A 25,561-nucleotide genomic window follows, 5' to 3' on the forward strand; every position below is an offset into this window, starting at 1 on the left:
AAAAGGATCGTGCATATATACGATGTGATCAACAAATATGATGAATGTTTAAATAGTTTAAAAACTATTGTGAAAGACACATCGCTGTTAATCCCTCTCGAGATGCTCCCCCTCACTTCAAACACAGCTTGTTGCCTCTTTCTTGAACGTTCTGAAAGGAGGTCCTCCTCTGTGAGTATCTTCAGGTGTGTTGTCCTGGCTGTCTCCTGGCTGAGGACGCACCGTGTATTTAGGGAGTCTGCATCTCGGTTGGATGGCTCTCAGCAACAGCCTTCACTGTATTTTTATTTTGCAAGGACACTCATGAAAGGGGGCTTCAGAAACTGCTTCAGAAAATGACAAGAATGGTGGGGTCAGTGTCTTTGAAACAAGAGAGATTAATGGCAATGTATCTTTGGTGGGGGGATTTGAGACAGGGTCTCAGTATGTAGTCCAGGCTGTCCTTGAACTGACTGTGCAGTCCAGTTAGCCTAAAACTCACAGAGATCCTCCTGTCTCAGCCTTCCCTGTGGTGGGATGACAAGTGTGTGCCACCACGCCCGGGTGCAATGTGTTTTTTGCTGTAATAAATTCTCTGTGTATTTATTTTTAATAAATTTTTAAGTAGAGCCCTCCCCTCTGTTTTGATTCCCAATGTCTGCATCAGCCCAGCACTGACTCATCTGCAGTTAGGTAATAGCTCTTTCTAGGACCCAGAAGTAGAGCGCACGCAGCCCTGCTGTTGGAGCCTTGGCCACTGAGGACAGAAGATGGACTCACAGTGTGTTTGCAGAGGTCTTTATGGAGAGAAACGATTCATTTTACAGGAAGGGAAACGGGCCTGGAGCAGAGGGAAGAGACGGGGCAGAGTCAGAACCTGAGTCCTCAGGTTGGGCTCATTCTGCCTCCAGCATGGCCAAGGATTGGGCCTAGGATTGGGTCTGGGAAGAAAGGTTGGCGGAGCCTGAGTCTGAACTCGGGTCCACGCCAAGACGGAGTCCTTTCACTCAGCCAAACATCTTGAATGAGGAGCCGTGGGCGGGGGCCAAGGGCATCTACAAAGGAGGCAGACAGGAGCGGTCCTGTGGGTGAAGCGGGAGAGCCTGGAGGAGGGCAGGCCAGACAGCTCGGCGATCCTACCGAAAGCTCCAGAGCCCAGGCGCTCAGGATGGGGGGCTACAGAGCTGCGTTTCCAGCCAGGCCTGCTGCTGCTGCTGCTGGCCAGTGGACCAGTCTGAGCGGCGAGGGCTTCTGGGCAGCGGCAAGGAGAAATTCCACATGTTTTGCCAGCAGGACAGAGCCACCCACAAGCTGCATTCTCTTGCACCCCATCTCAGCCTGGGGGAAAGCGTCCCCCAGGACTGAAGGAGGAGTCCTCAGTGCTGAGCAAAGGACCCAGGGCAGGCTCTGTGGAGTCGCTGGTTTCAGGACTTTCAGGCCCCACCCTCACCCAGCAGGGGACAGCCCTCTGACCCCACACCCCAAGCAGAGTGAATGGCTGCTTGGGAGTCCCATGCTTCACCTTCAAAGAGAACTCTTGGAGGCCCTGGCAGCCAGGAAGCCCGTCTTCTGTGCCCCAAAGGCTGTGATGAAAACATTGAAAACGACAGTGATGAAGACCAGGACGGTGGCAGCGTTGTTGAGCTGGTTTAGTCTCCACTGGTTTTCTACCTCGTTCAGGTTCAGCCGCGCTGTGGAGCAGTGGGGAGTGGGAAGTGAAGGCCAGGGCGGGGGCCACAGCCACTGTGTGGAGAGGACCGTGCACTGCACGCCTGTGTGCAAGGGAGTGTGAGGCTGGAGGCTGAAGTGCCTGCAGCCCTGTGGACCAGTGTTTGGGGGGCATCCACATGGTGCTTCCCCGGAATTGAAACTGGATCTTCTAAGAGACCACAGGCACCTTGGACACTGGTGGAGATGTAAACTGGACAGGTACTATGGAAATCCGTAAGGCGATCCTCAAAAAAAAAAAAAAAAAAAAAAATGGAATTGTATTTGACCCAGAGACTCCCCTTCTTGGTACTGAATCTTCCTGCACAATACACAGACACAAAGTGATACAGGTCTACCCAGGTTTATAGCAGCACAACTCCTAATAGCCATAGCTTGGAGGGGACCTGCATGCCCCTCAGCAGATGAGTGGGTAGAGAAAGTTACACGCAGGGAGAACTACTCTGTGTAGCCCATAAGTTAAGTAAACAAAATCAGACATGAGCTTAAATAGAACATAACTTTTCATCTAAGAACCCCAAGTATATATCATTTTTAAGAAGACAGACAGTAGGAAACAGGGAGATAGATGTTTTGCAAATGGAATGGAGGGAAGGGGAAGGAAGGGGAGGGGGATTAAAAAAAATTAAGATGTGTTAAGTGCCTGTATCTACCCGCTAAGATAAATGCAAACATGTACTAATGAAAAGCTTCAGGAGGGAGGTCAGTGCCCACAGCAGAGGCGGGCAGGAGCTCCAGCACCAGTAGCCAGGGAGGGTGGTTATTCCACCAAGGGCATGGTGCGTCCACCCGAGAGGAGGGTAGGACTGGCACAGCAGCTGCCCAGTGCCCCGGAGTTGTTGGAGCAGAGGGCTGATGTGGATTAGTGCAGGGCTGAAAGGGCGAGGCGTACAAACACAAGACCCCACCTCCGCCCCCGGGCTCCTCACCGATGACCACGAGGAGGACCCCGATGGCCACCTGCAGCAGCAGGGAGATGCTGATGAGGGTGACGAGGGTGGTGTAGTACTGGGAGGACGGTCCGAGCTCCAGCACTGCTTTCAGCCGCATGGCATTGGACATGAAGAGCGCCACATCCAGCATGCTCTCGGCCACACTCTTCTTGGTGGCATAGTGGTTCAGGTTGATGGGCGGGCTCCTCGTGGGGTTGGAGTTCCCGGGCTGTAAGGGAGAAGTGCAGGCTTACCTGGAAGGGAAGGCAGCGGAGAGACTGGAAACAGGGAGAGGTGTTTCATTTGTGCTGGTGCTGGGGTTGGGCTTTGGTGGACACTGTCCAAGTGCTCCCCGATGAACTCCCCCCTCAGGCCGGCCCCCACCTTCTTTTTTTTGAAATGGGGTCCTGCTAAGTTTCCCAAGCTATCCCAAGTCTCCTGCCTCTGCCTCCCACATATCTAGGTTTGCAGATGTGCCAGGTTCATTCTAGATCTTTTCTTTCCCATTCCAGTCCTTGTTAGGGGACATTTTTTTTTAAATCGGTAACGAGGATCGAACTCACTTATACCGCTGAGCTAAATCCCCAGCCCTGTTAGGGGACTTTTCTTCAGAGGATTTTTTTCTTCTGACTTTTCTTCAGAGGATTTTTTTCTTCTTTTTATGCGATGGAGGTCTTACTATTATTGCCAGGGTTAGTTCTGAACTCCTGGGCTTGAGCACCCTCCTGCTTCTGCCTCCCATGTAGCTAGAACTACCAGTGCACGATCTCTAGACTAAGGAGAAGGGGTTTCATGCCCTTCCCAAAACGGAGGGGAAGCCCTGGCTGTTGCTAGCCCTGCTGCTCATTTTATGGCCTGGGGAAAAAAGGCAGTTGGGGGTTGAGTAGAGAATTCTTATTTCAGAACTCAAAGAGTTTTGAATCACAGCTCTTGCTGTGATTTCTGTTTCACAGAGGCCTGCCCTGCCCTCACACTTTCATGCATCCAGTGGAAGAAAGATAATCGAGAATGGAGTCTTGGGTAAGATGGAAGACACTGCCACTCCCAGAATGCCATAGTCCCTCAAGAGGGCAGACAACTCAACAGATGAAAGGCAGGCCACATTTCAGTCCCACACCCTTGTCCCTAGACCAGGAGCCCAGCGCCTCACTCCTGCTTAGGCATGTACCAACCATGTCAGAATACACCTGCATGTGTGTGTGTGTGTGTGTGTGTGTGTGTGTGTACATACACAGTACTTCATACTAGCTCAAAGCTATCAATCTAACTTTTTTCTAGGATCCACTTGAGCATATTATACATTTCATTTGATGTTACACTATAAAACTCTTGCCTGGTGTGGCGACACCCTTACAATGCCAGCACTCGGGAGGCTGACGCAGGAGGATCACCACGAGTTCAAGGCCAGCCTGGACTACTACTAGAGAGTACAAGGGCAAGCCTAAACTATGGCGAGACTCTGCCTCAAAAAAAAAAAAAAAAGAAAAGATGAAAAGCTATTTTCTTAAGATACCACTAACTCTAAAAGTGGAGTTCCAATACAGAGGATATGGCATGGGCCTCTGGTTTGGGTCAATAATTTCAGACTGGATTCTGCAAGCCATTTGCAATCATTTAAATGACTGCTTTAGCAGTGATGCTTGGAATACATTGAACCAGGAAATGGGGAAACTTATTTAAAAGTTACAGTCTCAAATGGCATGGTAGCACATGCCTGTAATCCTAGTACTTAGAAGGCTTAGACAGGAGGATCACACATTTGAGGCTAGCCTGGACTACATAGCAAGAATCTGCCTCAAAGCAACAACCTAAAAAAGTTCTTGATTTGGGTTCAGTGTGACAGGAGCAGAAGTGGAATGAAAAAAGAAAGGAAGGACTTTGAAAGGTGTTACAGTTTAGGAGGAGGGAGGCTGACTCAGAAGATTACCACAGTAGAACAGTATCAGAGTGGGTGGACAGACAGATGGATGATGGATAGATGGATGGACGGACATGTGGACTGGTTGGAGGGACAGATGGCATGGTGGTTGGGTAGACGAATGGATAGATACAGTGATGGATGCATGAGACAGGTTTCAGGAGGTCTGGATGAGGTGAATCCTGCACCCTTAATGGGAGGACATGGCACAATAAACAGTGGATCCAACAGGAAAAGCTGTATTGGCTCTTGGTGACTGCTGGAAATTGAGAGCTGGGACCCCATGAAGCAGCCAAAGCCACCTAGCTGTGCCAGAGGAGACTGTGAGAAGCTCCGAGCTCCGAAGCCAGACACCATGCAGTTTTCTGGCCGATCCACGCTGTCCTGGGAATGCAGTGAAAACAAGTGGCACAATGTGCAGTGGACCCAAGAGGAAGATCTGCATTGAGTCCCGGTGAGTACTAGGGACTGGGTCCTGCAGCTGCTGCTGCTGGCTGGAGGACATCTTGGAATTGGCGCCGTGGTAACATCAGATAGTCACCCCTGTCACAGAGAGAACTGGAAGGGTCTGCTGGGGCTGAACCATGCCCCTGGTTGGGACCCAGATACAAAATAATCTCGACTCTGTGACATCCACAAGGTACAGCCTAACTTGCAGATTGACTGGCACAGAAGCTGGAGGCTAATCTGCCTTGTCCCTGCATCTCTGCCTACCTCAGATAACAGCAAATTGGGGAGGGCAGCAAAAACTCAAGTCAGCACCCTTTGGAAAGGCCCTAAGCAATACGGAGAGGGCCAGAGACCCCCAGGACACTCCAGTCTGAAAGAAACCAGAAACATGACAAGAGATAGAAATAAAAAAAAATCTCCAGCTGCCAAATGTGAGAAAATAAGCCCAGGAGAAGTAAACACAGAAGAGAACCAGCACAGTAACAATGCAATACTAGACACAGCATCAGTTGATATAAAGAAATACCTTCATGACCTCATAGACGAATTTAAAACTGTACTTCTGATCCAAATGAGACAAGATATAAAGAGATTAATTAAAGAAATGATAAGCCCCTCCCAAGAAAACACAGATGGAAGAACGGAGGAAATCAGAAAAGAAAGAGGAACCTCTGATGAAGAATTTAAACATAACCTAGAATACATGAAACAGATCCAAAGAGATTACCAGGAAACTAAAAACTCCATTGAAAACTGGCAAAATGCCTTGACAGAAACTAAAGTTAGCCCTTTGAAACTTGAAGAGAGATTTGTGATACATGACTGTGAAAGAAAAGACCTCTTAAAAATAACAAGGAACCAGAAAGAAACAATTCAAAGGCTAGAAGATGACAAAAGGATACATAATTTAAGAATAAAGCATGTGAGGGGCTGGGGATTTAGCTAAGTGGCATAAGCACCTGCCTTGTAAGCAGGCGATCATGAGTTCGATCCCTGGTACTGATAAAAAGTTAAAAAGAATAAAGCATGTGAGTGAGAAAGCAGGAGCAACTAAAAATGAAATACAAAGAATATTCACAGATATATTAAAGGAAAACTTCCCAAGCATAGGAAAAAGAAATGATATCCAGACAAATGAGGCATACAGAACTCCTGCCACCTACAACCAAAACAGATCTACACCCAGACATATAATAATCAAGATTCCAGAAATCCACCAAAAGAACAGAATACTAAAAGCAGCCAGCAAAAAGAAGCAGATTACCTACAATGGGAAAATTATCAAAATAACAACAGACTTATCAACACAAACTCTCAAATCGAGAAGGGCCTGAGGGGAAATAGTCCAAGCCCTGAAAGAAAATAATTTGCAACCAAGACTGATGTACCCAGAAAAACTCTCTCTCAAAACTAATGGAGAAATAAGATGCTTCCAAGACAAGGAGGAACTGGAGGAGTTCATGGCCACCAACCCAACCCTACAGAGAGTGCTGAAGGACATTCCAGAGAAAGAGAGGAAGAGATATCAGGATTCCAGCAACAGTGGCAGAGAGGCCTCAATGAATGGGGCAGACAATGGAATGAGGGAGTAAGGTGGACAAATTATAGCAGTAAAGTGGAATAGCAGACATGAGGCAGAGACGGTAAGCTATGGCTTTGATACACTATAAAGGCAGAGGTCATTGTAAATAGTGTATAAGGATTTAAAAGTTACAGTAGTCTTATCACTCTGCTTAGTGTGAATTTATTGTGTTCTGGTCTGTCCACTTATATCAGATTTGAGGGAACGACATCTGCCCCCAAAATAGCAGGTTATACCATGGTAACTATCCTTAATTTCCTATTAACTTAAACTGAAACCCTGTATTACTTACACTGTCTTACTATGACTGATCTTATTTGAATCTGATTCATTAGACTGCAGTTTTGCCTTGGCTGATTTTATTTGAATTTGGTATGCTTGATAGTATCAAACCTAAAAGTAAAGGTAACTACTCTGAAGATGACAAGATGTAAAAGATATCCATACTGATTTTGATTATTAACCACTCTCAAGTCCTACAATGTTTTCAGAGTTGTGTTTTTCTAAAAATAGCTATGTAATACTATACCTAACTATATTAAGCCTGATGATGTGAACAAGTCTATTGAAAATAACAAGAGAAAGCATAGTAACTACGGTAGATCACCTAATATTGTGTCTTTTTCATTGCATGTTTTTCTAGGAATTTGTTTTGCTGTCTTGTTATGATTTGTTTTTCCCTATAATACAGAGAGGATAGATATACATGTAGAAATTCACACATGGGAAGAATTTTTTAAACTGTTTACGGGAACAGATTATATAACGCAACATGTAATGAACAGATACTCTAAAGAAGAGACACTAAGAAACCCAGTGCTCATTCTGTAGCATTATGATATAAAATCTAGCAATATTATAATTCACTGTTCAGAGTGATATTAGTCTAGTCTCTTTAAGTTCAATTTCAGCATACGTAAAGATAAGGACAGCTACTATGAAGAAAATGAGAAACACTATGGTAGTCATTATTGACTTCCCCAATGTCAGATCTTGAAGACCTAAAAAGCCTTCATCATCCTGTAATGATTTGATTAGTTCTATAATATGCAGTATGTTTTTAGTGTGTGTGAAGATGGGGACAACTATTTGGAAGAAAACTAGAGACAATAAGATAGACAGTGAAGATCTCCAGTGGACTTGCTTTGAAATCTGTATTTCTTTAAATTGTTTCTTTTTGAACTGTTTTGTTCTGTTTTGATATGTTTAATCTTACTTTCTTTAAGATATTAAACAAGTGTGTAGCACCGATAACCATATTACTAGGTTTTTTGTTGGATCATTGAGCAGAACTGTTGGCAGTGTCACTATTTGAATGTCACTTTACATACTTTAAATTTGTAACCTGAACAACTATTTCTAAGATGATAATATGTAACTTATCAACTGGTGATTTCTTACTGTTTATTTTTCTGTAATTCTGTATTATTTCTACCCTTCTTTCTCCATGTTTTTTTTTTGTTGTTGTTGTTTCTTTCTCTTTAAATTTTTTAAAAAAGAAGGTCTGGATGCTTCTAGCACACATTGTGACCCTAGCAAGTTATTCTACTTCTTGTATTTCCTGTAATTATAGAGAGCCGGGAATCAGGCGGAGGTGCATTTAACCAGAGCCTATGGGGTTTAAAAACCCTCAAGACATCCTGATATGCAGTAGTCTCCAAACTTTCCTAAAAGTATAATCCAAGCATTAGCATAGAAAGCTTTATGGTGATGCTCCGTAATACATGTATATTCTTCCTTTATAAATTATATTCATATTCATATTTCATTGGGCTAATACATATTTAAAACAACTGAAATAGAAAAATTTGAAAAGATTATATAAAAATAAATATACGGGGCTGGGGATTTAGCTCAATGGCATAAGTACCTGCCTGGCAAGCGTGAGGTCATGAGTTCAATTCTCAGTACAAAAAAAAAAAAATATATATATATATATATATATATATATATATATATATTGAATTTTTAGTGCTTCTCTCTCCCTTTTGGGGACCTGTATTCTAATACTTTGTTATGCCTCTTTTTTTAAAAAGTTGAATTTTCTAATTATATCCCCAGAGATGATCTTGGGTATCCTATCTTGAAGCCCAGTGCTAATCCCCAAGCCTGGATGCAGAGGGACCCAGGCCAGCCGCACACTTAGGGAAGGGCCCATCCCCCTGTCCTTCCAGACTTTGCGCTCAAAGTTCAGCTCCCAGACACCCGCTCTTCTCCGTTCCACTCCAGAATGCCTGGCCTCTGCTCTCTTTGCCATAGTCAAGTCGAGGTAGGTGTTGGGTCAGGGGTGCTGACAAAGAGCACCTCTGGAACACTCTTTCCCCCGGGCTGTTGTTAGAGGACCCAAGTTCACACACACTGCCCGTCTGCTGCCGGCTGCCCCTGCCAGTATGCTGCCCAGGAGCTGCTGTTGTCAGAATTTGTGGGCAGTGAACTCCTGGGCGGCCACTGAGGAGTGTGCACTTTGCCTGTGGAGCAGTCTACACACCTTCCCTTGAGAAAGAATGGAGGCTCCAGGCACTGTCCCTGTCAACACAGACCCCTGAAGGCTCAGGGGACGGGCTGCAGACACGGACGGGGTGAGATGCGCCCCATCTCTCCCAGTGTTCCTCAGGGGAGTGTGGGAGACACAGGCCTGCTTTCATTTTGCTATATTGCTTTCGTCTCTGTTTTGATTTTGCAGTGCTAGAGATGGAGTGCGGGCCTCACGTACGGAAGGTGAGTGTTTTTCCCTGAATTGCATTCCCAGCTCAGGACTGCTTTAACTGAGGACGCTTTTCCAGGGTCTGTGTAAGGTGCTGGGCATCTCTGCGGGCTCCTGTCCTCTCCATCTCCCCAAAGCACCACACGGTGGCGTGCGAAGTCCAGTGAAGGAACTCGGGCACCCAGCGGCAGGATGGCGTTTCTGATCCCCAGGAATCCAGTGACAGGACAGGTCTGTGGGAAAGCTGGATTCCTGGAAGGCCCAGGACAAGACCCGAGTAGGGCCCAAGTCCAAATAGGCAACTTGAAACCCACCAGACAGGTGTCAAAGGAGAGTTCAAAAATAAACTGGGGGGTGGCAGCACGTGTCTGTCATCTCAGCTACTGGGAAGGTCAAGGCATGCGGAGGGAAAGTTTGAGGCCAACGTAACTCAGCGGTTGAGTGTGCCTGGGTTGAATCCCCACTTCAATCAATCACCAATAATCAGTCCATTACTGAACTGGGCCCAGGGCAGGGAAAGGAATAATGGGGGTGAGGTGCGTGGTGTTTTTGGGTGGCGGACCGTCCAGGATAACCTGTAACCTGGGAGATGAAGGTTAGAAGCCAGCGGTGAGACCCTGGGTGAAGGTGCCTTGAGAGGGGCCCCTCGTAATAACATCTGTAAAAAAAAAGGTGGGGGAGGGTTTTCTTAATCCTGCTGAGCCAGTTGAGGTGCAGCCAGTTTGAGTTTGCACTGGCTTAGTGGCAAGGAGGAATAAAAACCCCTGAGGGAAACCTGCAGGATGCATCCTTTATAGCTCCAGTCCGGGGTCTGGGAGCAGCACTCCCAGAAGTCCAAGTCAAAGAAGAGAGTGGGTGGGGTGGGCAGGGGGCACTGCCCCTGCCTCAGAGGAGCTGGCCCTTTAAGGCTGGCTCAGTGCTGTGGAACAAAGGTCCGGGAATGTGGGCTGGGCAGGGAATCTGAGCTGGTCTGCCTGAGTCATTTGAGTTTCAAGGCTCTGAGGGCTATGAATGGCTAGCTCCCATTCGCCGACCTCTCCTCCCTTTCCCCGCCCCTCCAGGCTGATGGGCAGGCAGCAGGGCTGTCTGCACCAGCTCCCCCAAAGGACAGGCGGCTGGAGGACACCTCCCAGCCTGGCCTGCGTGCCCTCACCCCTCCTGGCACTTCTCAGGGCAGGGGTCACAGGCCTGGGTTCTGGCTTCCAGTGGCCCTGGCCTTGGGACTTCAGTGCTCAGTTTCCTCTGCCCTCAGGGTGGAAGAGAATCCCAATGCAGGAGAGAGACTGAATGACACTTTGTTCCTCCTGGGAGGAAAGATGCAGTGCAAGCTGAGCAGGCCTGGGAGCAAGATGCTGGGGCAAACCCAGAGTTCTATTTGGGTACCAGTGAATGGCTGGGGACCCGAGTTTGGTGGTGGCGTGGGGACTCTACAGACCCCTCCAACTGTTTCCCACTGCCACTCCTGGCCTCTCTGTGGCTCCTTTCCCTCAGACTTCTCTGCCACCAGGCCCTCCTGCCAAGCCTGGCTCTGGAGGCTGGTGTGTGCGGATTCTGTCCTGGGAAGTCATGGGTTGCTCTATTGTTCTGCCAGACAACTACTTATCCCTTAATCTTTGCTGGCCTGTATTTTTGTTTCTTTACAAAACTAAAGTTGGATAGGAAAGGAATGCCCCTTTTTAACAGAAAAGTAAACAAGTTTTAACACTGTTTATTGACTTTATGGTCAGTGGAGACCAGAAGCTCCAACAGATCATTTTGCCCTTTCTTGGAAACAAGATTACAGGGACATTGTCTCTGAGGGTCATAGAGGTTGGATAAGTTCCACCACAAAGCAGAGGGACCCCACCTCACAGTGCGTCCAGGACCTAGAGCTGAGGCAGAGGGTGAGGGCCGTGGAGAAAGTGCAGGCCCGAGGCCTGAGGGAGGCATTTTGGTTCAAATCCTGGCTCTGTATATCTCAGCTGCTGAAGCAGGAGAATGTTGAGTTTGAGATCAGCCTGAGCAACTTAATAAAACCCTGTTTCATATTAAGAAATATACAGGGCTGGGGATACAGCTTGGTCAGAGTCCCTGGGAGTCACTCTCCAGTACCAAAAAAAAAAAAATTTCCACATGTGTGAACAAGTGGGTTCCCCTCATGGACTTCATGTCTGTGAGACTAGGGGTTGGGTCTTTTCCAGCAGAGCAATCTAGGAACGGGGAGAGGCTCAGGGCCTAGGACACCCTCTGAGCAGGGAAAGGGTTAGACAGCTGTGGGCCAGTGAGTCACTTTGGCCCAGCAGCTCCAGGGCCCTGGTGACCTTTGGATGAGTCACTCCTGTCAGCCCTGAGAAGCCACATGGCAGCCTTCCTGTGTATCAGCTCTGACTCGGGATCACAAACAGCCTAGGTCCAGGAGAATGGTGGGATCAAAATGACCAGCTGCCCAGCCCAGTCTGGTAGAACGGAAGAGGATGAATGGATCTGAGTTAACGCCAGTGAGCCTTTCCTTGAGGTGTCTGGGCCCCCAGGACCTGTGACAACTCAGTCTGGAAGGGTGAGGTCTGTTGCCCTGCATACATACGGGAGGCTCCCAGTATGCTTCTGTTTACATGTGCATACCTTGTGCCCAGCATGGGTTCACACAGGTCTCAAGTCATCTCACTGGGTTTTACTGCCGCTTTGGGAAGTCGGGAGAGTATCACCATCACGGCTGAAAAAATGGAAGCTAACTTGCCTAAGCTCACCCCACAGTTTTCACCCCAGTTCTCCAAGTGCCAGAGCCTGTAGTTTAACCTTTAGACTCTGCTGTCCCAGAAAGTTAAAGCCTCCCACGCACGAGTTTGGGCTCTAAAGATATGTGCCCTAAGATGGAAGAAGACATTTCAGCAGCACTGTGAGGATACTGCACACTTCTCAGATGAGGTACCCTCTCTTCTGAAGGGAGACCTCCCCACCAAGTCCAAGCCCCTGAACCTCTGTGGGAGAAAGGTAGAGGGCTCTGGTTCAAGCTGGTAAGAGCAGACCGAGGTAGCCGGGCGGGTAGGGTTGAGAAAGAACCAATCCTCCTTTCTTGGCTGGGGATGGAACCCACAGCCTTCAGCCTGCTACCTAGGAAGTACTCTACCCCTGAGGTACACCCCTAGCCCTTTTTCTTTTTTTGAATTTTGAACCCTGTGAATGTTTGAGCTACCTAAAGATACAACTTTCAAAGGAAAATAAATATGCACCCCCAAAAGCCAGTAGCTAAAATAAATAGGGCACTACGAGTGTGGCTCAGTGGTAGGGCACTTGCCTGGCAAGGCCTGGGTTTCACCCCCAGTGCCAGAGAGAAAGATCCATGAAATAGTTAGTGTGTGTGGACATGCTTTGAGGACACTGTGTGACAGAAATGGCTCCCATGTAGGATTATACTCCCACCTGGGGGCCTAGAGGCAGGTATTTTAAATACATTCTGACTCAGGGTCTATCCCAGCCCAGAGTCTGCTGTCTTAGCTTCTCAGCTGTTCCCGAAATAGCTCTCCTTCCCTGATCCCCTCGGTTCTCCCCAACAAGCCACACCAGCCTCTGGGTGAGAGACACTGGCACAGGCCCACCACTCTGGGTCTGCTGGGTCTCTGCTCCTGTCTCTGGGCTGTGGCTCCTCCCCTCCCTTCCTTCTCTAGTGCAGTCCTCCTCCCACTTCGCGAGAGGGCAAATGGCAGAGGCTCTGCTTGTGCCCAGAGCGGGTGGTGCTCAGAACCAGGGCCGCGCCAGATTCCTTGCTGCTCCCTGGACACACCCTATGCTTCCTGGCCTGCTCCTGAAGGCTTTTCTCCCCCTGCCCTCGGGACACCTCTTCCTTCCCAGAACCAAGCTCCACCTGAGCTCTAGCAGGTCCTGCTTGAAGGAGGCCACTGTTTCCTGCTCTGTGCTGGCCTTGGGCCTTGTTTGGGTCTCTGGAAGAGTCATGCCCTGACTTGGACTCCATATTTCATGTTCCTGGGTGCCCACAGTGCCTCACTGAGACCTCAGCATTGCAATGACAACAGAACTCTTTCTTTTCTTTTCTTTCAGTGCTGGGGATCAAACCCAAGGCCTTGAACTCTACCACTGAGCTATATCCTTAGGTTAGTGCTAAATTTTTTATTCAGAGTTACTCTGGCCATGTGGTGTATGCCTGTAATACCAGCTATTTGAGAGGCTAAGGCTAGAGAATCACCAGTTTGAAACCTGCCCGAGCAATGTAGTAAGATCTTCTTTAAAAAAAAAAAAAAAAAAGAAAGAAACACAAAAAACCAAATGGCCAGGAATTTAGCTCAGTGGTGCAAGTGCCTGCCCTGCAAGCGTGAGGTCACGAGTTCAATCCCCAGTACCAAAACCAAAAAACAAACAAACAACAACAAAAAAACCCCAGTGGTGTAAGCACCTGCCTGGCAAGTGCAACACTGTGAGTTCAGTCCTTGGTACCAAAATAAAATAAAATTAAAATTAAAAAACAATAACAGTAACAAGAAGTGAGGAGGCTGGTAGAGTGACCCTGGGCTTGATCTCTAAGGGAATATAGAGATAGAGAGAAAGAGAGGGAGAGAGAAGCAATTACTTTAAATTTTTTTTCAAAAAGACAAAAAAAGGCTGGGTATGGTGACATATGTTTATAATCCCAGCACTTAGGAGGCTGAAGCAGGGGGATCAACACAAGTCTGAGGTCAGCCTGGGTTCCATAGGTAGTTCAAGGCCAGTGTGAACCACATAGTGAGACCCTATCTAAAAAACAAAAAACAACAACAAAAAACTAGACCAAGGAAAGGATTTTTAGGTATGGCATCTCAGTTTCCTTGGCTTCAGGGTTTGGCCAAATGGTGTGTGGGATGGCAATCTTTGCATTTAAAAGAAAAAGCCCCATCTGAGGGCAGCGTGATCTCCCCAACTAGACTTTGTGGAGTCTAGAGGGGTGGTGCATGCCTGTAATTTCATCACTAGGAGGCAGAGGCAGGCGGATAATTGTGAGTTTGAGAGCAGCCTGGGTTACAAAATAAACTCAAGTCCAGCTGAACTGCATAGTGAGACCCTATCTCAAAAAGACAAAAAGGACTTCCGGGAGAACATGGTGGACAGATAACAGCTACTATGGAGGCTCTCGGAAAGGCTCGATTCAGAAGTCAGGAAGGAGTAAGGAGTAAGGAGACATAAGCAGGTGGAGATATGCTCTGCTGACTCAGGAACAAACTGGGCTGAGAGAAACCAACTTGGAATGCAGTCCTGGTGCTAAAACAGGAACAGAAAAGCCTTAGTGTGGAGGCTGGAGCCCGCACCATTGGAAGCCGCGATTTGGGTTTCCCGCCGCACGGCAACTGCCTCTACATCGGCTTGGCAAGGAGAGAGACGTGCAGAAGCTCTGAGAACGGGAATCTGCGAACGGAGTCGAAAACAGGACGGGCAGGGAGATGTGCAATGACTTGTGGTGAGGTGAGTGAGAGAAACTGACACTCTACCACAGTTTGACTCCAGCGGAGGACATTCTGGGCCTGGGCAGTCCTGCAGGAGCAGGGCGCGGTGGCGACTCCAGCCACACATCCCCCTCTCCGGCGGGATTGGTGAAAAGTGCCTAGCCTACGTGACGCTGCTGGCGGACCCAGTAGGCTAGCCCAACCCAGATCCCAGAGCCTGATGGTGGCCGGGAGGGGCAGGCCCCGCGTAGGCTGCCTGGTCCGTAACTCCCTGGTGCGCTGCGGTGGGCAGTAACACCTAACCGGCGCAATTCGATCAGGCTGTGGCTGACAGGGAGAGAAGCTGGGTCTCCTATATAAGCTTGCATATATAAGGAACAGAGAATATGGGAAGAGGCAGCAACAAGAAAGGCTCCTCAAACCCCAATTCTGAGAAACAGGCAATAGCAGACACCGCACCAATAGACATAAAGCGCCATATAGAGAGCCTCATAGATCAGTTCAGGAATGAAGTTATCAATGACCTGAAGCTAGAAGTATGCAGAATAGTTAGAGAAATGCTAAGCACCACCCAAGAAAAAACAGATGGTGGAATGGAAGAACAGAAAAAGAGGGGAGAATTGTTTGATGGAGAAAACAGAGAAAGCATAGAATACATGAAGCAGGTTCAAAGGGACTACCAAGAAACTAAGAAGTCTATCGAAGACTGGCATAACAGCTTGAAAGAAACTAAGGACAGACTATCTGAACTGGAGGGCAGACTTGTAATATGGGAGAATGAAATGAAAAACTTCTTAAAAATAACAAAGAAACAAACAGCAATAATACAAAGACACGAAGATGATAAGAGGATCCATAACTTAAGGATTAAGAACATAAAAGAAGAAGTAGGGACACAAACAAATGAACTACAAAAGCTACTCACAGAAATAATCCAGGAGAATTTTCCTAATTTAGCAAAAGGTAAAGATACTCAGATGTATGAGGCATACAGGACCCCAGCTACCTACAACCCAAACAGAGCAACACCCAGGCATATAATAATAAAAATTCCAGAAATTCAATACAAGAACAGAATATTAAAAGCTGTCAGAGACAAGAAACAGACCACTTACAAGGGAACACCCATCAGAATTACAGCAGATTTCTCTGCACAAACCATCAAATCACGAAGAGCGTGGGGGGAAATAATTCAAGCTTTGAAAAATAATAATCTCCAGCCAAGATTGAGATATCCTGCACAACTGTCCCTGGAAATTGATGGAAAAACAAGGTGCTTCCAGGATAAAGAGGAACTGGAGGAATTTGCAACCACCAATTCAACTCTACAGAAAGTATTGCAGGATATTCTAAAAAAAAGAAAAATACAAAGAATCCAGAAATAGTGGCAGGGAGGCCACAACGAATGGAGCAGAGAACAAAATGAAGAAGACAAACTGACAGCTACTGACAGAAAAAGAGCTCAACAGAAATGAGGCAGAGAAGATTGGATGATAGGAACAGCTATTTTGGAGAAAATGATATCTTAATAGGTAATACTGATTTAGTATCATCTTGTTTTGAAGTCTCATCAAGCTTTTGTTCTTCTGTCTCCAATGGTCTAAATAGGTTGTATCTTACTGGATTTTATTATGTACGAAAGTATAAGCAAAAATCTTTTAAAGACAAAGAGATTATACAGAAACCATTGTTCATTTTCTGTTAGTCGATTCTAAATACTCTGTAATGCTGTCATTCTCTTAAATAGTTTTACATTGTTTTGATATATTTAATGCTACAGTATACGAAGTTGTACTCAAGGATTTCAAGGAAAGAGACAATATGTAACTACTTTTAGGTCAGGATTATCTGGTGGTGAAACACTACTCTGCTTAAATGGTTATGTTTTGATCTGCCCTGTTTCGCTGTTATGCCCTCTTTTATCTCAATCTCCACTCCATTATTTACTTTTTTATTTTTATCCTTTTAATTAAAGGAAAAATAAATAAAAATAGCAGGATATATTATAGTAACCCACTTTGACTTTCCATTATCTCGATTTAAAGCCCTGTATTACTCTCACCATCTTGTTTTTGACTGAGGTTCCCCTATTCCGTTTTGCTGGATAGTATCAGGTTCGAAAGTTTAGGCATCAGCTGTGAAGATAATGAGATTCATTATAACGCCCATTCTGGTTGACTTTTATCTACTTTTGAAGACCTACAATGTCTCCAATGTTTTGGTTTTGTCAGTTTTGTTCTTTACTGTTTTGTTCAATTTTATTATAACTAATGATATAGGCAATTCTATTAGAGATAGCGAGAGGCATTATGGTAACCATTGTTGATCACCTTGTATTATGTTTTTACATTATCTATCATGTCCACCCTTTTGACTTGACCGATGCTGTTCTGTTATGTCACATTTGGTTTTACTCTCTTCCAGAAAAGTAATAAGAACCGTGGGAGCAATGAAACCCAAAATGTGTAATAGTCATTGTACAAAAGAGAGGAAAAGAAAGTGCTCTAAACTATATAACTGCATGTATATTTAAGTATATAAGATAGAAAATGATATCACAGAGTTTTATTGGATCATTGAACAGAACTGTTTGCAGTCTCACTGTTGGAATGTCCACTTTACAAGCTTTAATTTTGTGACTTGAACAATTTCTAAGATGACAATATGTAATCCATTAACTAGTGATTTCCTACTGTTTATTTTTTTTCCTGTAAATCTGTATAACTTGTACCCTTTCTCTGCCTTTTTTTTCTTTTCTCCTTAAATAAAATTAAAAAAAAAAAAGAAAAATAAATCAACCTCAGATACTGAGTTACAAAAAAAAAAAGTCTGTGTGTGTGTGTGTGTGTGTGTGTGTGTGTGTGTGTGTGTGTATGTGTGGCCTCGAGAAAGGAGGAGCTCAGGCTGGAGGCTCCCTTAGGGTCTTCAGGCCCAAACCTGACAAGCCTGGGCCTCTAAGGCCCTGGTTGGGGCCTATCGGCAATCTGACTGCCTTCTTGGACCAAGAGCTTTGAGCTTAAAAATCAAGTCTCTAGTTCATCTTGAAGCATCTTTTGCATGCCATTTTGGTTATAATCCCTATCTAAGCCTCGGCACAGTCTCCCTGAGACAGCACAGCTCTGGTTTCCTGCTGCAAACTGAAACCTGAAAGCTGCCATGCTCCCAGGCTGCACAGGGAGAGGCCTCCTGGGGAGGGCTGCAGTCCCTCAGTGGTCCGCCTGGGGGCCCTAGGAAACAGCTCAGCAAGGCTGAGTGAGCTCACAGCGCCCAGCTCACTAGCCTTTTGGCCAGTGCATGAGTGAGCAGGGTTTGCCTCTAAGGAAAGGGGGCCAAATGTGCAGAGAAAGGGGAGGGCACGTGCAGGATAGGTGTGGTGATGGAATCCACGGGGCCTTCTGGCTCTTTCTAGAAAGCTTCTCCACCTCCTGCAAGAGGTTCTTTTTCAGAGGCTTTCAGGAAAAACCATCATCATGGAGTCAATCATGGATTGACTGCACAGACATTTCCAAAGAACTTATCTGCTCTCTCCCAAAACCCACCCTGAACAAGAGCACATTCTGAGCTCTGGGGCTTCTAGACCCATCTGACATTTGGTTCTGTGGTCCACTTTGGCTTTGGGGCTCCCCAAAGCACCATTCTCCAAGTCAACTTAGCCCATCTCTGCTGGTTGTTGCCCTGTTCATTTTGAGGGTTGGTGACAGTAGCCAAAATTTCAACAATAATAATCAAATAATGACAATGGTATACGGCAGGCATAATTTCCACAGAGGAGAGGTGAATAGTTTCATTTCACGAGTGAAGAAATTGAAGCTCAAAAATACTAACTTCCCAAATCACCAGATAGCCAGGGATAGTCCCAGTATCAAGATCCTGAGCCTGTGTTCTTTTTCCTATGTAACAATGGTTCTCAAAGTGGGGGTCCTGGGCCTGAAGCAGGATCACCCAGGGGCACATGAAAGTGGGCTGGGAGTGTAGTGACAGAGCACTTACCTAGCATGTATTAGGCCCCTGGTGCTGCAAATCACCAACTGACCAACTGAATCTGACATCCGGGGAGAGCCCGGAAACTGCTGGGATGAGTCCTTTGATGACTGTGACGTAAGATCAGGTGTGAGGATCACTGCTCTAGCCTATATAGCCGAACCGCAGAGTTTAGTGCTGTCTTCTAAGCTGCCCTCCAGACACTTTCACACGGAGTTCTTTTAACAGCAGTTATTTTACAGATGAGAAGATTGTGGCTCAGAACAATTCAGGAATTTGACCCAAGATTTGAAGAACGACATTGGGATCGGAACCCACACGGGCTCTGAAACCTGTGCCTTTAACCACTCTGCCATCCAGCCCTGGAAGTGCAGGCTGGCAACCCCTGGAGAGTGAGACCAGTCTAAAAGGTTTAGGCAGTGTTTCTGGATCTTTCTGCAAAAGGAATTAAATAGGACCTGTACTTTGTACCAGCAGTTAGCAAGGTACAGCAGCCCCCACACCTCATGCTGCAGCCCAGCTCTGTCCCTCATGAGTTCTGATAACTCTCCTTCTCCTCGAGGTGCTAGGGATGGAATCCAGGTCCTCATGGGTGCTAGGCAAGATCTCTGACACGGAGCCACACGCTAGCCCCTGAGCCTTGGGTTTTGTGGGGGAACCTACATCCAGACAGGAAGCTAAACAGGTAAGTGAAGACAACTTTAGAACAACTAATCATAAAGCGAAATGTCAACATTCCACACGACGGTTTAGGTGGGTTTCATGTGTCCCCATCAGGTGATACACTTCAAAAGTCAAATACGATTTCATTGGAACTTAAAGCAATCAGAGTAAGTAGCAGTGACAGCTGAGCCTGCAGTCTCTGGCTGCAGTCCAGGGGAGACCTCACGAAGCAGATCATATCTGACTGTGAGATGGGAAGGAGGAAGGTGGCGAATTTCCCACCCCACCCAGCCCACAGCAAGCCTAGCAAGATCCCCTCTCAGCCAGTTCAGCAAACACGTCGCTAGCTGCTATCATATGGTTGGCAATCTAGGATACAATTAAGATCCTGCTCTTCTAATCACTTAAAATGACAAGGCTTATCAGAATATAAACTGGATAAAGAGGAAGACAGGAGATTAAAAAAAAAAAAAAAGAGCCTTTCAAACCAGCCCAGTAGATAAGCTTCATGGAAACAGGGACTTTGCCTCCCCGCTGACGCATCTTGGAGCTGCCACCAGGCTGGATGAACGAGTGAGGCAGGGATGTTCTTGCCCCTCACTCTATTCATTCTGAAGGGTTTTAAAAGGCAGCGGTACCTTGGACTGAGCCCCAAGGGTCTTCTTTGCCCCCACAGCTGCATCCTCAGGCCTCTTTTGAGACGGGGTCCTGGGCCCGTGCCTGAACTTGTCATCGTCCTGCCTCAGCTTCCTAGTGGCTGGGATCACAGGGCGCACCAGTACACCCAACTCCATGGCTGGGGGGGGGGGGTGCTTTCTTTCCTTGCTGAGGTTGGTATATCATCATAGCTGCCGTGTGCCTGTGCCTTTGCTGTCCGTGTGGTCAGCCGCAGCAGGGGTTCCAGCCACTGATGACAGAGGACAGACTGGGCAGAGACGATGTGAGATGAAATCTAAATAAAGAAGTGGCTGGGCTGGGTGTGGCAGGGCACACCTGGCATCCCAGCTATTTGGGAGGCTGAGGCAGGAGGATCACAGGTTCAATAACTCATGGGGAAACTGAGTGAGACCCTGCCTCAAAAATAGAAAAACAGAAAGGGCTGGGGACGTAGCTCGGCTCTCCGGGGCTGCCAGAAGGCGGTGAAGAGGAATGGATACAGAGGTTCGCACTCGCTCTGCCCTCGGCTGCTGGCCCGCACCAGGCTGGCAGCGGCTCCTCAGCCCAGAACAATGCCCCAGGGATGAAGTTGCTGGTCCTTGCTGTGTCCTCACCCTCTTTCTAAAAATACTGAAGAGCATGAGCCCTCCGAGGCCACCAAACGGCTCTCCAGTTGCTCCCTAAGGTCAGTCTGGTCCAGCCCAGTAAGGCCACATGGCACCTGCTTCCTCCAGACCTCCTGCCGGACAGCTGGCCCCTGTCATCCCTGTGACCCTTTACTGCGAGGCTGAGTCTGGTCTTGGAGCGGTGGGGACTCCTGAACAGCCAGGCCTGGCCCAGCCCCACAGCCCTGTCCATAGCTACGCGACGGCACATCCTTCCCCCAGCTCCTTCTGGGGTCTGGACACTGGACCCAGTCTGGGGATGTGACGCATGGATCCAGGACACCAGGGTCGAGACTCAACAGTGCCTTCTACTAACCCCTGACCTCTGTTAGTCACCTACTAAAAATGGGGATAATAAAATCACAAAACAGCACTGGTATTAGCCTATTTTTAAGCATACATACATATTTATTTGCATAGATAAGCTGCTAGGATATGGACTAGACTATCAACAGTGTCATGTCTAAGCAATAGGAAATAAGGTTCTCTCTTTTCTTGTTTTATCTGTATTTTCCCTTTCTTCCTTCTTTCCCTCCTTCCCATTTCCCCTCCTTCCCTCTTTCTTTTCTCTCTCTGTCCCTCATTTTCTTTTCTTGCTGAGAATGAAACTCAAGGGCTCACTTATGCTAAGCATTTCCCTACAGCTGGGCTATGCCACTTGCCCTGTGCTTTCTGGGGTCTCCACAGTGAAAATACGCAGTAAAAAACAGCAACCACACAGTTGGTATTTAACTCTTTTTCTTGACTCACAAGAAAGCTGGAGAAGAGAGTTGGTTAAAGTAGCTTACAAACTGTAAAGCACTTTGCAAATGGAATGCGCCCCCTTCTTTTCCTTTCAGTATGGAAGACTGAATCTAATGCCTGACTTTCCTGTGGTAAGCAAGAATTCTACCAGTGAGCCCTTCTCTTGGCCATTTTTATTTTTAAAATTTTGGGAGAGGGTCTCAGTAGGAGGCCCAGGATGGCCTTAAACTTGTGACCCCCAAGTGGTCAGGACCACAGGGGGGTGCTCCCCTGCCCGGCCTGTGGAACTCTCAATACAGTTTTTCCTGATGGCACTGTGGGACCGCAGGGAGGGAGAGAAGGACCTCCTTCCAGCCACACCGTGCAGTCCCCAGCTAATCAGGACCCCCTGGACTTTGGGGTTGGTTCCGTCTTCCTTAGCAGGCAGCAGAGAGAATGGTTGTAGACGGTGTTTTTTGAGGTGAGGGCATGGTTTTAGGAGTCCACAGCCTGGCCTGCTGGTGGTGGCTCAGAGGCATCAACTGAGCACTCACTCTGTGCAGTGTCCTGACCCCTGCTCTGGGAAGATATCCCTGTTTGCTTTCCTGCCAGCCAATAAATATTTATTGAGCATCTGTCCATCTGGGGTGAGTCAGAGCACAGAGGACATGGCACGGGGTGTGATTAATTACAGGAATGGGGCCACAAGAGACAGGTGAACATGAGGGGGACAGCAGGAGAACCCCAGCTTGGGAGGACAGTGGAGATGTTGAGGACTTCAATGTCACCTCGGCAGGGTGCTGAAGGACAAGAAGGACCTGAGTTGCCCATTTGGTAGCACAGAGCCTGCCTTGGGAACCAAAGGCCAGTGGGGAAACAGGCAGAAAGCAGCTTTCCAAATGGAGATGGAGATGGAGATGGAGAGGGGAGTGTAGCTCAGGGCTAGAGTACTTGCTTCGCATGTGCAAAGCTCTGGGTTCCTAACTACAGGAGAGAGAGAGAGAGAGAGAGAGAGAGAGAGAGAGAGAGAGAGAGAGAGAGAGACAGAGACAGAGAGACAGAGAGACAGAGACAGAGAGACAGAGAGAGAGACAGAGAGACAGAGAGACAGAGAGACAGAGAGAGATTGTGTGCCTCAGAATAACCAACCTTTGGGGTCCAATACAAAATAAGCGTGTGAGATGTTTTATTCAAGCTTATTAAGAATTTCACAATGGCGAAATGCTGAACATCAAACCAAGTTTGGGATCCTTCTCAGTGCTGGGCCCTCCTAAACCAGGCTAGCTGGCCAGCTGGTATGGTGAATAGCACAAAGAAGGATTGGGAAACTCGTTGCCGGTTTTGTTGTTTGCATTTTGGGTCAAGTCTGGCCCCTAGGAAGTGAGGTCACGGCCAGACCTGGTTCTGTATGTGACTCTTCCCTTTGGGGCCCCTGGGATGTTCTGACAGAAGGAAGAAGGCCCACAGCTCTTAGCTCTTCTCTTGAGTCAAGACTGGGGGAGCAACAAAGAACAGAACCTCAGATGCCTTCAGCAGTGGAAGCGGTAGGAACTGCTTCTCAGGGAAGAGTCTGCTGCATTTATAAGCTGTCAGCCTGTTCGGGGTGGTGGCACCTGCCTGTAATCCCAGCATGCTCCAGCGGGTCACAGGGGGATCACGAGTTCAAGGCCAGCCAGAGAAACTCAGTGAGACTCAGTCTCAAAATAAAATTTTAAAAAGACCTGGGGTGTAGAGCCCTTACCTAGCTTGCATCAGGTTCCGAGTCCAATCCCCAGTTACAGCCCCCCATGCACCTCCCTCCAAAAGACCATCAAGCTCAAACTGAATATACTTCCATCTGTTAACAAGGCACCATTCCCGGCCCTGGTCCAACCTTCTCATTTTATAAATGGACAAACAGAACCAGAGTGGGGGAGGCGCCTAAGGTCACACAGTGGCAGTGCTGACATCAGACAGGTTTCCACGGTGCCTGGTAAGTGCTCTCCTGTCGGGTGCCTTCCTGAGCCCTTTGATTGGACTTTGGGGGACCCTAGGGTGGGTGCCCTCTGCAGTGATCTTCACTTCCAGGCCGTTGCCTGCAGGAGAGAACCACTACCCTCTGGGAGACACTACTCCCTGGGCTTTAGCAGTGTGGAGAGGAATTGGGTCTGGATATAAGATGCCATCTGCCCCAGCTCTAATCCCTTATCTTTAGTTGTGAGCGCATGGCAGGACGGCAGGGACCCATGACTGTGCCTGGGATAAACATGGCCAAGGGAACCTGTTGTTAAGAGCTAGTCCAAGAAGGAAGTTAGCCCTTCCCGGAGGTGTGTCAGGGGCCAGGGTGTTGGAGCAAGTCCTGTCCTGGCTTAACACAAAGACAAGGGCAGCCAGCACACCAGAGGTGAGAATCCAGGCAAAGTGGCTTGGAACCCCGTGGAGTTCAGCCATGCTGAATGCACTTAAAGGCTGCAGATGGGCAGCAGAAAGCTGAGTGAGGTGTCAGCTCTGCAGACATGTGGACAGGACGCCCAGGCGTGCACAGCTGCCGGAGCACCAGAGCTGGGCCTGCACTAGAAGGATGTGCAGAGTTCCAGGAGATGAGTCTCCTTGGGGCTGAGCAGCTCTGGAGCTGGGAGCAGCAGCCGGGTTTCCTCGTCTTGCCCTGCTGCCCTGAGATCTGGCTTCTCTTTGGTTTCTCTATCCTTTGCTTCTTTCCCAGCCCTTGGCACCTCTGTGCGGACATCACAGGCACCTAATACATACTCGCACTGTGGTGACTGAACGTCCTGAACCCATTGTTCGGAATGTCCTCCGTGTCCACTCCCAGTAGCCACCCAGAAAGTTCTTCATTCTGCCAAGTGTTGTTCCACCACGAGGCTTTTGACCTTTTGGCAAAACCGTCATCTGTCTCTCAGCAGCCTGCGAATTCCTTTTGGCCAGGCAGCCAGGGGGAGACAACTAGCAGTGTGGTTTTGGAAGGGGGGGTGACTGGCGCAGGCCGCCCCTCAGATGCAGAGCTGCAGTTCCAGCAGGCACTTGCCACACCAGTGTCCCCTTTGTGAATATTTTCCTAACCTCAGAATGAGAAAAACCTTTGTAAATGTGACACAAAATCCAGAAATCATAAAGGATCAGTAATCATTCATTATCTTCTTTTTTTAGACTGGGTCTTGTTATATTGCCCAGGTCAGACTCAATCGACCCTCCTGGCTCAGCCTCCTCCCAAGTAACTGGGACCACAGATGCGGGCCAGTGTGTCTAACTAGGATCAACAAATATCACTTCATACAATTAAAACTATTTGAATGCTAAATAATAATAATATAAGCCACATGTGCCCCAATGGTACTGATTTCATGCCAGACACTTCACTGAACATTAACTTACTTTATTTTACTAATTCTATGCAGTCTATACTGGGAACCGTGCAGTTGAGTCATGAAAAATACTGCTAAAAATCACATAACACTGTTAGTGTATGACCATGTGGGGTCACCTTATGATTTCTCTAGAGCCTCAGGTTGGCATTACCTGTTTTGAATCACCTCTAGATTTTTTTTTTTTTTTTGATGCTGGGGGTCGAACTCACAACCTTGTGCTTGTCAGGCAGACGCATATGTTGCTGAGCTAAACCCCTAGCCCCTTCTAACTGATTTTTAATACCTAATACAACATAAATGTGATGCCAGGGGTTTGTATACTGTATTGTTTTAGAAACTAATGATGAGGACAAAGGTCTGTCCTTGTTAGGTACAGATGAGATTTTTTTGCCCCGGAATATTTTCTTTTTTTTGGGGGGGGCGGTTCTTTTTTTTTTTTTAATTGGTACAGGGGATCGAACTCATGACCACAAACTTGCAAGGCAAGGCGCTTATGCCGCTGAGCTAAATCTCCAGCCCCACCCCTGAATATTTTCAATCCACTGTTGTTTGAATGTGTGGATTTGAAGCCCAAGGACAGAAACCCTCAGGCAGAAAGGGCTGATGACTTCCCAGAGAGGGCAGTGGGCAGAGTGAGAAGGCACATGACAGCCTCACAGCAGCAGCATTTTAGGTAGAACGGGACAAAAAGTGGACTAGAGATGAGAGGATCAGAGTCGAGGCAGCCACATTGGGGACTGAGGCCCAGCAAGGACCTCATGCATGGATGTGGAACCCAGAGAGAAGTCAAGGCAGCAGAACCAGCAGGA

The 25,561-nt window shown here is 47.5% G+C and overlaps 1 protein-coding gene across 8 annotated transcripts in view; it reads right to left on the reverse strand.

Moving 5' to 3' along the window:
* The window catches only part of Ninj2 (ninjurin 2), a 114,599-nt gene that overhangs the window by 5,427 nt on the left and 83,611 nt on the right, over positions 1-25,561 (reverse strand). For 2 of the 8 annotated variants that reach the window (XR_010050652.1, XM_063258583.1), the window contains exons 2-3: positions 2,616-2,868; positions 1,502-1,670 (exon numbers count right to left, since the gene is read on the reverse strand). Coding sequence is in view for 7 of the 8 variants with exons in the window: in XM_063258583.1 (XP_063114653.1) it covers positions 1,504-1,670; positions 2,616-2,868 (420 nt within the window). In the remaining variant the exon portion in view is untranslated. Of the gene's footprint in view, positions 1-761; positions 1,671-2,615; positions 2,869-25,561 lie in introns of those variants that run through there. The other 6 variants (XM_063258584.1, XM_063258582.1, XM_063258580.1 and 3 more) reach the window with 6 other exon arrangements.

The sequence above is a fragment of the Cavia porcellus genome, unplaced genomic scaffold (assembly GCF_034190915.1).
Source record: "Cavia porcellus strain 051 isolate PalLab524CR breed Dunkin Hartley unplaced genomic scaffold, mCavPor4.1 scaffold_11, whole genome shotgun sequence".
NCBI lineage: Eukaryota > Metazoa > Chordata > Mammalia > Rodentia > Caviidae > Cavia > Cavia porcellus.